The 15,248-nt window shown below is 45.4% G+C and overlaps 1 protein-coding gene across 19 annotated transcripts in view; it reads right to left on the reverse strand.

The window, feature by feature from the left end:
* The window catches only part of AGPAT4 (1-acylglycerol-3-phosphate O-acyltransferase 4), a 1,412,586-nt gene that overhangs the window by 72,701 nt on the left and 1,324,637 nt on the right, over positions 1–15,248 (reverse strand). For all 19 annotated transcript variants that reach the window (XR_013830736.1, XR_013830737.1, XM_079939090.1 and 16 more), the window contains one exon: positions 1,238–1,501. Coding sequence is in view for 17 of the 19 variants with exons in the window: in XM_079939090.1 (XP_079795216.1) it covers positions 1,238–1,501 (264 nt within the window). In the remaining 2 variants the exon portion in view is untranslated. The remainder of the gene's footprint in view (positions 1–1,237; positions 1,502–15,248) is intronic.

Consider the following 15,248-nt stretch of genomic DNA (forward strand, 5'->3'; position numbering starts at 1 on the left):
CACAAACCACATCATAAACAGTATCAGACACATCTGCCAGTTCTGAGCTGGTGACAGAAATTACGAATAAGCATGTTTTTATCGTTTGTTCCTCACAAGATCGTCCTTTGAAGTTTCAGAAACAACTCACTGAATCAGTAGTAATCCATTTGGATAACTGTATGCAGCTTGTATTATTTTAATTCAAATTTAAATCTGATTGCTTCATTTTAAGGGTTTCAAAAAGATATCTATAATTTTGGACTCTTGGCATAATCTAAGGTAGCTGAGGTTTTTAAATTGCTTAATTTGAAAGAGCTCATTTTTCAAAATATATTCACACTCCTATATGTAATTGGTAATGCTGTACACTGCATTCTGTGCTGTTGAGAATAGGTACAGATTTCTGGTCAATCAACACCAAACTCATCTCTAGACATCCCAATACTCAGATTCATCTTGTATCATTTTCATTTTTGAAATTCAGGCCAGCTGAATTAGTCATGTTTAAAATAGTCTAGTATAATCACACACACACACAGACACACACACACACATGCATGTATATAAAACTGGAGAAAGCTGAAAAAGGTTGGTGGATTATGTCAATGTCAGTTTTCTTATTGGGGTATAACACTGCAGCCATGCAAGAAGTCACCACTGGGGAAAACTGGCTGAAAGGTACATGGGATCTCTCTATTATTTCTTCCAATTGCATGTGCATCAATTATCTCAAAAATTTAAAGAAAAGAAGCAAGGAAGACAACAATACATTATATCACCATTTAGTTTTTAAAAATATGTATATGTCTTATTATCTATACATATACAGACTTACCTGCATACATGTACAAACATAAGAGCCATGCATACATATGTCTCTGTATGTGTGTACATGTCTTTCTATATATGTGTGTATATATATGCTACTTCTGTAAGGATACCTAAGAAATCACTAATGCTGGTTGTTTCCGAGGAGGAAAACTAAAGAAACAGAATGCTTATTGCTTTTCGCAGGATACCCCTCTGTGCCTGTTGAATTTTGTGCTATTGGCATTACTCATTCAAAAAATAATTCTTTAAGAGTGAGGACAAAATAGACATTTCAAACCTAAAACAAACAGAAACAAACCAAAGAATCTTAGCATACACTAAAAGCCTTAGTGAACCCATGTAAGAAGTCCTAACTGTGACACACACACACACACACACACTGGCAGTGAAGATGCAAATAGAGAAACAGGAGAAAGTCTCTTACGGCTGGAGATGCAGTAGGACAGCCGGCAGTTGATCTTCCGGAAAAGCTGCTTGTTAATTGGCCAGAGGAGGAGAGTGAAGAGCTGAATGGTGTTGATGATGAGCCCCGAGGCGATAAACACGTAACAGAAGATGAGATGGCACAGGAACTGAGACTTCAGCAACGCGATGAGGTCCATGCTGGGTGGGCGCTCCTCCGCCAAACCACAGACGCCCACCGTAGAACACGTCCAGAGGACAGGACGGCCGGGACTCAGGAATACGCCTGAAACACACACCGATGTCAAATGTGAGAAAAAATATTATCTGCTCTTACAGGCAGGGGAAAACAACTCTTAGAAGAAAAATATACTCTCGAGATTAAACACATTCTACAAGGAATTCTCTGGTGGTCCCGTGGTTAGGATTCCAAGCTTTCACTGCAAGGGGCACGGGTTTGATCCCTGGTCAGGGAACTAAGGTCCCCGCAAGCCAAGTGGCCAAAAATTAAAAAATTTTAAACACGTTGTACATTCGTTGATTTATTTTTATTTCAAAAACTTTTTTTTTTTTTGGCCAAGCCGTGCAGCTTGTGGGATCTTAACTCCCCGACCAGGGACTGAAGCCAGGCCCTCAGCGCGAAGTCCTAACCACTGGACCGCCAGGGAATTCCAGCAAGCATGTATAATAGCGCCTCCTTAAGGTCGGGCACAGCTTCAGTCCTTTAAAAAGAATAGTTCCTTTAACTGCACTAATGCGTGCGAGGCGGGCACTGTTATTACAGAGGAGGGAATGAGGCCCACAGAGGTTAAGCAACTTGGTCAGGGTCCCACAGGCCTCACCGCTAAGGAGAGGCTGGTGGCCAGAGTCCGCATCTCTGGACCTTCCCTCCTGCCTGCCTACCGCCCCCAGCGACCCCTCCACACCTCCCTCCACTCGTCATCTCCAGATCTCAGTCCAAACGGCACCTCTTCTGGCAAGACCTCCCCGAATGCATGCCTGCCCGGGGGAGGCTGGGGGCCACCCCTGGGGTGGTGTTTGGAGGGGGGCACCTAGGCGGCACCCTCTGCCGTTACTGTGTTACTGCTTCGCCTGTTCGCCTTCCTACACTGGACTGTCCCTCCTCCGGGGCACACGACTATTCTGAAGATCATCCCTGTCTCCCCCAGCCTTGAAGCAATCACTGGCACAGAGTTGGAACTTAATTAAAAATACATATATGGGACTTCCCTGGTGGCGCAATGGTTAAGAATCCGCCTGCCAATGCAGGGGACACGGGTTCGAGCCCTGGTCTGGGAAGATCCCACATGCGGCGGAGCAACGAAGCCCGTGTGCCACAACTACTGAGCCTGCGCTCTAGAGCCCACAAACCACAACTACTGAGCCTGTGCCCCATAACTACTGAAGCCTGTGCACCTAGAGCCCGTGCTCCACAGTAAGAGAAGCCACCGCAATGAGAAGCCCGCGCACCGCAACGAAGAGTAGCCCCCGCTCGCCGCAACTAGAGAAAGCCCACCAGCAGCAACGAAGACCCAATGCAGCCAAAAACTAAATAAATGAATGAATAAAAATTTTAAAAAATACATATATATTTGTGGAATGATTTAATGAAGGGAAACAAGGGATGAACTTTGAGATATCAGTAAACACAAATAACCAACTATGAAGGCAAGAGGAACATGCCACCACACTCCTGACACACACACAGACACACACACACACATGTGCGCACACACATGCACCCTTAAGAGTTCTAAGATTGAACAGAAACTCAAAACATGCACAGCGGCCAGACTCACGGCCCTGTCATCAGTCTCCAACCCCAGAATGGAATAATGAAATAACTGTCCAGTTTGGCAAATTAAGCCTTTGAGGAACAGCCTGGAGGCAGGAGGTTCAAATACTCTGCTGGAGAAAACATAAGTCTGAGAGCATGATGCGTAGCAGGCTAGCTTCTCCCAGAAGCAGAACGTCCTTGCAAACGACCTCAGGAACAGCTCCAACGGCAGGACGAACTTTCTAACAGTAATAGTGAAGAGACCCTAGACGTCATTACAATCTTTATGGATAATACTGTCCCGCAAAAAATCTGTACGACAGTATCACATATATGATCTCATTTCAAGCCTCAGATGAATCCCATGAGTACTATTATTATCCCATTTTTCGGAGTAAGAAACTGAGATGCCCCATAGGTTGGGCGATTTGCCTGAGGTTGCCACCATCAGTAACTGACCTTAAGATTCAGTCTGACGGGGCTTCCCTGGTGGCACTGTGGTTAAGAATCCGCCTGCCAATGCAGGGGACACGGGTTCGAGCCCTGGTCCGGGAAGATCCCACATGCCGCGGAGCAACTAAGCCCGTGCACCACAACTACTGAAGCCTGCACACCACAACCACTGAAGGCCACTCGCCTACAGTCCGTGCTCTGCAACAAGAGAAGCCACCACAATGAGAAGCCCATGCACCACAACAAAGAGTAGCCCGCACTCGCCGCAACTAGAGAGAGCCCGCGCGCAGCAACACACGCAACGCAGCCATAATTAATTAATTATTTATTTTAAAAGTGCTTAAAAGGATTCAGTCTGACGTCCGAGCTCTTTCTCCTCCAGCTCTGTGGGCGACTTTACCCCTGGGGTGTGAGGTGGGGCTTCTCCTGGGCTCAGAACGCCCCTTCACAGAGCAGCCCAGAAAGGAGCCCAGGGCAAAACCAGTGCAGCGTTCAGTGAGGTTCACAGTCCCAAACTAGGCGCAGAGCTGGGGACACGGGACTCGCTTCTGGGACTCCCAGGCTGGTTCTGAGGACAGTCACAAGGTGCATTCCTGTAAAACATGACCCTCACTTAGACTAACTGGAAGGCACCTGTGATTCCTATGTGTTTCTGAGACGAGGGAAATAGAAAGTACCTTTGGCCTGATTTCTCTGAAGTCAGCTCAGCTCAGCTGAGACCATCTGTCTCCCCAGAAGCCCTGCTCTCTGGCACAAAGCCAGGACGCTGCAGGGGCTGAAGCAGCCTTTCTTCAATGTTTTTCAGAAAGCACTGCCCTGGGACACCTCCAAGTTGTCAAACTCTTTACTTAGTTTCAACACACCCAGTCTCTCTCGAAGGCACAGACGCTAAGCTGGTAGCTCACCTCAATGCACTTGGCTTTCAGGAGCTACATGAATAGAAGTGACGCACGTCGGTGACGATTCAGCAGCAGCTATAGTCCGAGGTGGACTGTATTCATTTGTCCTTGGATTGGCCTCTAAAAGCTTCCAGACACTCTGGGCCAGAGGAAGTGTGAATCTTCACTAGGTTTCTGGGACCTAGTGTTTGGAAAGTATTTGACAAATCCTTTGCTTTGCTGACTTAACACTAAGAAATGGAAGTCAGCTGGTACTGGAAACGCAGGGGATTGAATGCCGCCTTCCTCGGTTTCCTGTCAGAAGTAGGGCATGACGAAGAAAAAGTCAGCTTTTCTTTTTTTCCTTGTATAAGTCCAGGGACCAGCATGCCCTTTAGTAAAACCCTCGCTAGTACTGCATGAACCAGGGGTCTAACACAACGTTGGTGAGCTTCAGGAGTCACGAGGGGGGTCACAGACAGGCGAGCCTTGGCTGGCTTTGTTCTGCCCCAGATCGCCTTCCTAGACTGGTGTGGGTTTGGAGTTCAACTGTCTGGGTTTGAAGCTCTGGGTTGCGTATCCTCAGGTGAATTAACTTTTCTGAATCTCGGATTCTTTATCTACAAAAAGGGCTAATAGATTGCAATCAAAATTCCAAGGAGGCTATTGTTTTTTGCAAAACTTTAGTTGATTCTCAAATTTATATTCAAGAGCAAAAACGACAAGAATAGCAAAGGAAATGCATGATGAACAATAAGGTAAGAAGTGCTGTGAGTTTATGAAACAATTTAACTGATTATTAAAAGAGAGACAAGGCTAAACTTTTTAGGGGGGTGTCTAGTGGGTGAATATGTGTTGCATGTCTTAAGTTTATTCCAGATAGAAGTTTGGGGGGACCATCCTACCCTTCTTGACTAAAGGCAAGCTTTCTCTCTAATGTGGTGATTTGCCAATTCGGTACCATACTGAGGAAAGATGGTGTAAAGATCTGACCAGTGACAAAAACAGGTAGAGAGAAAGCATTTTAAAATTCTTGCCTTTTCCTCTAATTTTTGGTGGAAGGATTACAGGTGGTTTCTCTTTTCTTGCCCGTGTTTTATTGTTCTTTTCTATAATGAGAATGAGATTCTCCCCCTTCCTGGGCACAGAGCTGGATGGACGCGTTTCCCAGCATCCCTGCCATTGGTCAGATGTGGTCAGAGGGTGGAGCACACGGGATGATGAAGGTGGTCCCTGCAGACTGCTTGCAAACTTGATGAGGAAGAACCACGGGGTGGGCTAACCCTGTCAGGTGAGCGGAAAGGTGGAAATCCAGCCCATCAGCAACGGACCAGAGAAATTCTGGAACGTGAAGGCAACCTGAGACCACCTTGAATCCAAGCACAGCTGACGGTGAGGGTGATACAGGCCAGATGCTAGGGGGTAAGGGACGTTGCAGGAACGTTCGAATCTGGCAGTCCTGGCTAGAAATCCAGGCTCGGCCGCTGCCTAGCTCCATCCCTTACTGAACTTCCACAGCCCCCAGCTTCCTCCTCTGCGAAACCAGAACAAGACCGCCAACACAAGGTTGCCGCAAGGTTCACGTATAATAAAGCATCTGAAACACTTAACACGATGCCTGGAACACAGGGAGCTCACAATAATGGAGAATTTTTCTCTCATTTCAAGGAAAGAAAGAAGGAGCAGCTAAGATGTATTACTTTGGCATCCCTGGGAAAGCCAGTGAGATATAAATCAGTTTTCCTTCTCACTCCCTATCTACTGATAGAGCCTGATGTTTTCTTTAATTTACCTTGAAGTGTGTTAAAACATTGCCTCCCCCATTTGTTTTCATTCTAATCTGTCCTTTACTGCTAGTGACTCTGAAATGGGAAGTGATGTGTTCACCAAAACTCACATGGATGGTACCCTTTTAACTAGGTAATAACCTTGGCAAAGCATGGAGATGACAAAGGGACTTCGGAATAAGGGAAAGCGCCAGCCAGCAGGATGCTTTCATTACCCTTGTGTTTCCCACGCAGATTTCTACCCTGAAACTGGGCAGATGCAGAGAAGCTGGCGTGCACACACCGGTGGAGCTTTGCTACCTGGGACTCCTGCAGGGTGAGGGGTGGGAACACAGACGGCATCAGCGGAAACATAAACAAATAAAAGCAGCCCAGAATCTCCCCATGAGAGAATTCAAGGTGCATCCTTCTCTAAAGACGCGGCTTCAACGTAAAGCATCAAATTAGAGAACCAACGGGAGGACCTGAGTTAAGACTTGGGTCTTCAGCCCTAGTCACTATTCTGCAACTATTAAATAAGCACGAGCTTCAGACACACTCAGGAAGAGACTAAACCTGAAACGGGATGAACTCTTTCACTAGCTTGTTTTTAAAGATTTTGGTGGGGTTTTTTGTTTTGTTTTGTTTTTTGTACATTTACATGGCAGAATTAAACCAGGTCAGGGTTTTAGAAGAAGCCAAAGCTTCCTTCCAAAGAAATCACTCCAGGTGGAATTGCTAAGATAATGCCCATGATCAATTTAGTACCGTCACTGAAATCTATACAACCCATTATTTAGGCTCCTTTAATCCCGAACACCAGAATAGTGTTCACAAAACAGAAGAGCTATCTAACAAACGCTAATTGAAACGATGCTACTTTTTATATTGCAAACTAAAACTGATAATACGCCATTTTAAAAGAGCTGGGGTAAAAACGGACTCATTCTCACAATGAGAACAACCACACAATCTTTTTAGAAAGCAACGTGGCATACACAGAAAGACCTCAACATCTTCACACCACTTGATTTCGTAGGCCAACCTCTGACCATCTCTCTCAAGGATAAAACTAGCTTTTAGAAAATTCTCTCTGCACCAAGATATTCAACCAGGATTATTTATAAGCACCCAAAATTAGAAACCACTTACCTTTCTGACATGAGGAAACAATCAAGTGAATTATGGGAAACCCACACAATCGAATGAAGAAAGTATCACTATAATAGGTTTGTAGTAAGATGGAAACATTTTCACTGTGATATTGGGAGATAAAGGTCACCGAATTATATAGAGAGAGAATAATCACAACTCTAAAAACACTACCAGTAGTTGTCTTTCTGTGTGTGCGCACACAACTCAAGTAGGGCTGGCTGGTGGACTTTGTTTCTGGACGAATACTTTTGGTCTGTAAGGCAGAGAATGCCCAGGCACAATGGTGCCCTGCAGGAAAGGGACGTGGATGCGGTCCCAGATGGAATGAGTGGCGGACTGTTCCGGGGGTCCAACTTTCAGATCTCGAGTTCTACTTTAAGTTAAATAAATTTAGCAAGATCTCCAAGAGGGCAGCAGCGAACTTGCGGCAGCCCGAGGCAGCCACTTAGCACTTCCTCCTGAGAAACATGGATAAATTTAGTTTTGGATTCCCGGGAGTTACACTGGCCCAAGGCCCAAAACAAAACACGAGAGAAAGTGTTCTAGACTGAATTTAACTGTCTCTGGGACCATCTCTTACTAAAATATTCCTCAATTAAAAAATTACCGTTGTCTAATGGGTTGGCAGAAGCCTCTATAAAATTAGCTTTTTTAAAGATTGATGGAGCACTCCTTTGTCTAATACCCCTGTACCATATATGAAGTCCATTAAAACGAAAACTCCAAAGAAGTCATAAATCATACTCAAATATTTCATTACATCCAATAATAAATAACTCTCACTCAGTCTCTCTCCAAAATCTAATTTTAGGATAATAAAAATGTAAGTCTATAGAAAACTGAGGTTTCTAAGTTTATGTTTAACAGTTGCTTCTGAGCAGCTTATAAGAGAAAAAGAAATCCTAAAGAGTTTTAAATCTAATCCAAGGAAACCAGGATCAGGTAAACCCAGATGGATAACCTAGGTAACTTTTCCTGTCATAAGAAAAAACAAAGATAAAGGAAATTAAATGAGGTATTCTCCAAGGCCTTTTGTAGCTCTGACAGCTACAAGATTAAAATATCTAGAGTTAAACATCAGGGCTTCTGAATGGTACCCAGTGCAGCAGAATAAGTCCACTGAATGTTTTACACGCACATTGTCTCATTAACTGTCACAAAAACCTACTATGGAAGGTATTGTCATCCCCACTTTACAGATGAGGAAACTGAGGTTTAGTGAGACCAGGGAACATGCAAAAGTCAAAGAGAGAGTAAACTAAGCTCAGGTTAGGCTGCCTTTAAGACAGGAAGCCCAAGGCAGCTAGACTCCACAGGAACGTGGCCTTATTTCATGAACTTCGTTCCATATTTCACCTCCCGGTTCCCTGTCTGACTGTTGGGGTGATCGTGAGTTTTTGAGTCACTGCCCCACCAGTCAGTCCTGCAGAGACCCAGTCATGCCCTCCTTCCAGGTAGAAGGTCTGCCATCCCCAAACCCCAATCCAGCTCTCCCACGGTCCCTGGGATTGGAGGGCTCTGACCTCACAGAGCTGGTGCAGTCGGAGCGAGCTGGTGCCTAGCGGCATTTCCAACAACCAAGAGTGTGTGAACTATTTTATAAGATACTCAGTGGAAAATATATTTTTAAATTATGTTCGATCTCTGGAAGTTTCCAAAAAATTTTATGAAGGACTTTTATGAAGTCCTGATAAAACTCGAATATCATGACATCATGAAACCCAAAACTGAAATGAAAATTAATCTTCCAAGTGGGGAAGCAGACACATTTCTGCTTGAAATGAGTCTATTCCAATTAATCTTGAAACCTTTTCAAAATGGAAGACTAATGGAGGTTGCATGGAGACTGTTACAATCTTCACACCATTATTGCTGCCACGTGGCACGGCCATCAACTCAGTCACACACCTGTGAAGGCTGAAAATCTATGGAGGCTGAGGAAGAGGAAGGGGCCGCTCTCACCTCCCCTCCCATCCAAGCAGGGAGGTGGCCTGCGACCAGCTCAGGGCCTCCGGGAGCAGGCGTGAGGTACGTGCATCGCCAGCTGGCACCCGCAACCAAAAGGAGAGCTTTATTCAGTGTAGAATCCACCTCCTACTCCAGTTCTACCGTCACCAAGGCAACACGGCCAGGACAGCGGTCTCATCACACTGCCCGCCTCTCTCCTTCCCACGTGGGTCGTGACAAAGCCGTGTGGCCAAGGCACGCCGCCTAAGGGGAACCTTGGCAGGTGGCCGCTGGTGTCAAGCCCATCTACCTACTGTGTGACCCTGGGCGAGGAACTTGACTTCTCTGAGCCTCAGTTTCCGCATCTGTTTAATGGAGGCAATAATCCGGTCCCCAGGCATGTTGCGCTGATGAGCTGCAGCAGGCAGCTCAGGCCTCAGGAGGGCACTCCTGGGTACCAGGGTCCACCCGGGCTCCCAGACTGCCTGGGACATGCCCCTCCTTCAGCTGCTTCTCCCACGTGCCCCCACCCCAAAACCAGCTACCATCTTTTTTTACTAAACTTTCCGCCTGTGGCTCTCATGATCCATTTCTTTTGTTTGTTTTCGTAAAATTTTTCTCATTGGAACACGTTTTTTCGGACATCCGCACAGTCCAGAATGCCTCCGAGCCCAAAGTGCCTTGTAAGGCTGCCCCGAAGTCCACTCACGAGTTTCAATGAAGGGATCACGTCTCCATTCCCAACCTAAAGGAAGACAGTTCACAGTCATCTGTTCTGAGGCCCTCTTTATAATGATGGGTAATACCTGTTAGTTCCCATAGAAATTATATTAAAGAAATGAGTCGAAGAAAACAGTATGAAGGTGCCTCAAAACACCAAAAATAGAGGTGCCATGTGATCCTGCAATCCCACTCCTGGGCATATGTTCGGAGAAAACTATAATTTGAAAATATACATGCACCCCTATATTCACAGCAGTGCTATTTACAATAGCCAAGACATGGAAACTACCTAAATGTCCACCAACAGATGAATGAACAGAGAAGCTGTGGTACATATATACAATGGAATACTATTCAGCCATAAAAAGGAATGAAATAATGCCATTTGCAGCAACATGGATGGACCTAGAGATTATCATACTAAGCGAAGTCAGTCAGAAAGAGAAAGACAAATATCATGTGATATCACTTATATGTGGAATCTAAAATATGACACAAATGAACTTATCTATGAAACAGAAACAGACTCACAGACATAGAGAACAGACTTGTGGTTGCCAAGGGGGAGAGGGGTGGGAGAGGGATGGACTAGGGGTTTGGGATTAGCAGATGCCAACTATTATATATAAAATGGATAAACAAACAACAAGGTCCTACTGTAGAGCACAGGGAACTCTATTCAATATCCTGTGATAAACCATAATGGAAAAGAATATGAAAAAGAATGTATGTAAATGTATAACTGGATCACTTTGCTGCCGTACAGCAGAAATTAACACTTCATTGTAGATCAACTATACTTCAACAAAATAAATTTTAAAAGAAGAAAAGAGCTGAACATAATACAATAAATACGAACCTTGTTCTGACATCATGGAGGAGCAATAAAAACTGGTGTTGACAAGACGCAGACTCTCAGCACTCTGGTGCCCTGTGACTATGCCAGTATTGCCCTGACCTCACGGAGCCTTACGATAAGGAGCTGAGGACGCAATTCTCACCAGATGTTATATGTAAAGGATGAGCAGATAAAAGGTGGGTCTGCATCACAAGGGGGCAGCTGGAGTGGGCAGGCTTCTGAGTAGTGTGAAGCCGGGGCCAGTTACCAGCGCAGACAGACGTGTGCTCGGGTCCCCAGCAAAGCACGGCACCTAATTGTTTTCATAAAAGCTGCTCTTTGATATTTCAAAATAAACCGAAAACCAATAATAATAAAAAGCCTTTAAAATTAAGACTTATGGGGCTTCCCTGGTGGTGCAGTGGTTGAGAGTCCGCCTGCCGATGCAGGGGATACGGGTTCTAGCTCTGGTCTGAGAAGATCCCACATGCCGCGGAGCGGCTGGACCCGTGAGCCATAGCTGCTGAGCCTGCGCGTCCGGAGCCTGTGCCCCGCAACGGGAGAGGCCACAACAGTGAGAGGCCCGCGTACCGCAAAAAAATAAAAATAAAAAAAAAATTAAGACTTATGGCAAAATTCAAAACATTGTTGGAAATTTCCTTAAACTTATTTTATAATTCAATATTTTCATTTTCAGTACCCATTGGGGGAAGGGGTACAACCCTAACCTTTTCAGTACTGAGGAGCTCTAACCTTTAAGCAGGCTCCCCTATGGACAAACAACTGCACGTGGTCTGTGAGTGGCCAAGCCAGGACACCGTGGGGATACCACCGAACAGAGTCAGCCAAGCACATCCTCCGGCATCGTTTTGCAGTAAAGTCGAGAAGATCGCCCAAATCTCTCCACTCCTTCTGGCCTGGCCCACCTAGTCTGTCTGGGTCGCCAGCTCCATCAGGAGTGATGACTCTCACCATTATTCTGAGGATGACACACTGCCTGTGGCCACGTGAGCAGGGCACGTAACCCGCAGAGGTCACCAGCCTTGGACAAATGGCCAAACTGCTAGCTCCTGGGGGGGCTCCAAGCATCAGAGACAGGCCATCTCAGAAAGCCAAGCAGACGTGAAGTGACAGTAACCAAAGCTTGAAAAGCATGTCACAAAACCCTGTGGACGTGGGAAGCTCCACACAGCAGCTAACTGGTGCAAACGCAAGTCAGGAGGCATCATGACTGCGAACTGATTTTGCACCGGGACGTGTCAACTGGACTACAGCCCTCCTTGGGAACCCAGAAATCATGACTCTACTAGTGGCTGAAGAAATAAATGCAGAAGCGGAGGCACCAGTATTGAGTCGGGGGCTGGGTTTGACTACTGATCATCTATCCGTGTGTCCGTATCACCTTGGTTACCTGGCCTCTAGAAATCTCAGCTTCCTCATCTGTCAGTGGGAGGCTCTGCCAGATACACTGACCCCACAAGGGTGGTGGGAGAGGTCAGTGAGGTAAGAAAAGAATGTGCAAAGGCTCTGCTGGGCGGACGCTTAGGCACCTGTAACCACTCTCAATTCTATGGCTCAGAAAATGGAAAACGGGGCCACTTGTCCAGATGTCCTCAACTAGAATGCTTCTGATTCATGGAAACTAACATGGCCTTAGTACCCTGGGGTACATACCAGGGAGTAGGATTTGGAGGAAGCACCCTGCTGGCTCTGTCATGATCAAGAGTTCACTGTAGGTGGGGTGGGTCCCTGAGGGTCTGCTCAGAGGAGCTAATTTGGGTGGGGACAGCAAGTGATCTTTTTTATTTTAATTTATTATTTTTGGCTGCATTGGGTCTTTGTTGCTGCGCATGGACTTTCTGTAGTTGTGGCGAGCGGGGGCTACTCTTCACTGCGGTGTGGGGGCTTCTCATTGCGGTGGCTTCTCTTGTTGTGGAGCACGGGCTCTAGGTGTGTGGGCTTCAGTAGTTGTGGCTCGCAGGCTCTAGAGCACAAGCTCAGTAGTTGTGGCACACGGGCTCAGTAGTTGTGGCTTGCGGTCTCTAGAGCGCAGGCTCAGTAGTTGTGGCGCACGGGCTTAGTTGCTCCGCGGCATGTGGGATCTTCCCGGACCAGGGCTCAAACTATCGAACCTATGTCCCCTGTGCTGGCAGGTGGATTCTTAACCACTGCGCCACCAGGGAAGCCCCAACAAGTGATCTTTCTTTTTCTTCTGCATCACAGACACCAGTAACCAGGCTCTTTTCTCTCCAGTGGGTCCCTCTCCATTGTCCTCACTGCTCGTTAAGCGCCGTTGACCCTCGAGTTCTCGGAGACCCTGCTGTTGCCCATCCTCATGTTCTGGTAAGGAGGGTAGGGGACAGTGGGAGATCGATAAGACTAGATTTCAAATCTTTCATTTCTTTGATTTTCATAAAGGGATGCCAATGAACCCAGGCAATTTCCCCGACTTGATCCATGCATAATGGACCCGAAGAGAGACTTACTAGAAAACAAATGCACTTAAATGCTTTCCTGACATGAATCATTTATTGAAGACAGAATTGCTGGCTGTGAGCGCTCAAAATAAGTTGACTTACAGTATCCTTGTTTCTAGATAGATCTGAAATACGATCACAGAATATTGACGTACTCAGCTATGAACGATGCTTTTGGGGTCATTATGGACTGGCTATTCCTCGAAAAGTTTCATTAAGAACAGCAGTGATAAAACACAAAACAGGGCCTTCTCTCTCTCTCCTTTTCTTTTTCTACTTTCCTGAGTCACAAAGCTCAGGAATACAGGATGCTTGGTGAAAGCAGTGATGTTCCTTCCAATTTCTGTTAAGTAGAATCTGGAACAGGTATTCTGGGATTCATGCAAACATTCATTAATCCACTGACAACTTTATTCATTCATTAGGTCGTCTGTCCACCAAGCTACCCATTCATCCATTAAGTCAAAAATTCACTGATTCATATTTATTGTTGCAGCTCTATTTATACCATTGCATTAGACTGCTGAAAGTAAGCACAGGGGATTCTTACAGAGTTCCTCTCTGTGTTTTATGTGGGTGAGTATCATGCCCAATAAACCAAAGTATTTGAGTAGTTATTTCCAGGCCCGGGATGAACGCCCAGCCCCTTCCACTTCTTACAGAATAAACAGATGCTCAATACATGTTGATTCAATCCAAATTTCTAGACGACCTAATTTAGTCTCCATACCAATAACCCTGAATTGTCAAAAACAACGTACAAAGGGATAACATGAACTGAGAAAGTCCTAGGTTTCTTTCCCATTATAATAAGGACAGAGCAGATGACCCAACAATTTACTCTCCCTACAGAAGCCATGCAGATAAACCCACACGATTTCTTTCTAAACCGTTATATCCTGTAACCAAGCAGAGAATCCTCTTCTACCTCATGAAATTGCATGAGGCAATATATCAAACTGACATGAAAATAACTAAAATGAAAGCAAATTACCTACTTAAACCACAGTAGGGGAGTTCAGATGTTGGTTGGGGAACAGAGTTGACTTTTCTTTAAACAAAGAATCTTCTATTAAAATAAAATCTGGTAAAAGTAAAGGAAATTACTCTCATAGAGTAAGTCACTTAGTGAACCAAAGGCATGAATTCTTTTAAAGGTAAGTTCCCTCATTATAACAGTAATTCACATTCATTATAAAAATTTTGTAGTCTAAAATGTAGAAATTTTACCACCTATATGGCCACTGACACTTTGGTTTATTTTCTTCTAGTCTTCAGTGAAGACCCTGGCTTTTTTTTTTTTTCTTTTTTCTTTGCTAGATAAAACCATTGCAGGGACTTCCCTGGTGGCGCAGTGGTTAAGAATCTGCCTGCCAATGCAGGGAACACGGGTTTGAGCCCTGGTCCAGGAAGATCCCACATGCTACGGAGCAACTAAGCCCGTGAGCCACAACTACTGGAGCCCGTGTGCATAGCACCCATGCTCTTCAACAAGAGAAGCCACCATAATGAGAAGTCCGGGCACCGCAATGAAGAGTAGCCCCCGCTCGCTGCAACTAGAGAAAGCCCGCATGCAGCAACGAAGACCCAACACAGCCAAAAAGAAATAAATAACCATTGCAGAGGCTTTTCGTTTTCAAATATAGTTGCGATCTTCTGTTAAATCAATTTTACATGACCTTTCCTTAACCTTTAGTGAGATCATTTTCAATGTCCTTATCCCAATATAAATACTCTAGTAGTTACACTGGACATATCATAATTGTTACCTTATTGCCTCATCATTGCATTATTTAGGCTTCTTTTGTCTTTTTAATAACAAGTAACGCAGGGAACTTCCTGGGTGGCTCAGTAGTTAAGAATCCACTTACCAATGCTGGGGACATGGGTTTGATCCCTGGTCTGGGAAGATCCCACATGTCGCAGAGCAACTAACCGCATGTACCACAACTACTGAGCCTGCACTCTAGAGCCCGCGAGCCACAACTACTGAGCCCACATGCCACAACTACTGAGTCC

Source organism: Stenella coeruleoalba, assembly GCF_951394435.1.
Source record: "Stenella coeruleoalba genome assembly, chromosome: 12".
In the NCBI taxonomy this organism is placed as follows: Eukaryota; Metazoa; Chordata; class Mammalia; order Artiodactyla; family Delphinidae; genus Stenella; species Stenella coeruleoalba.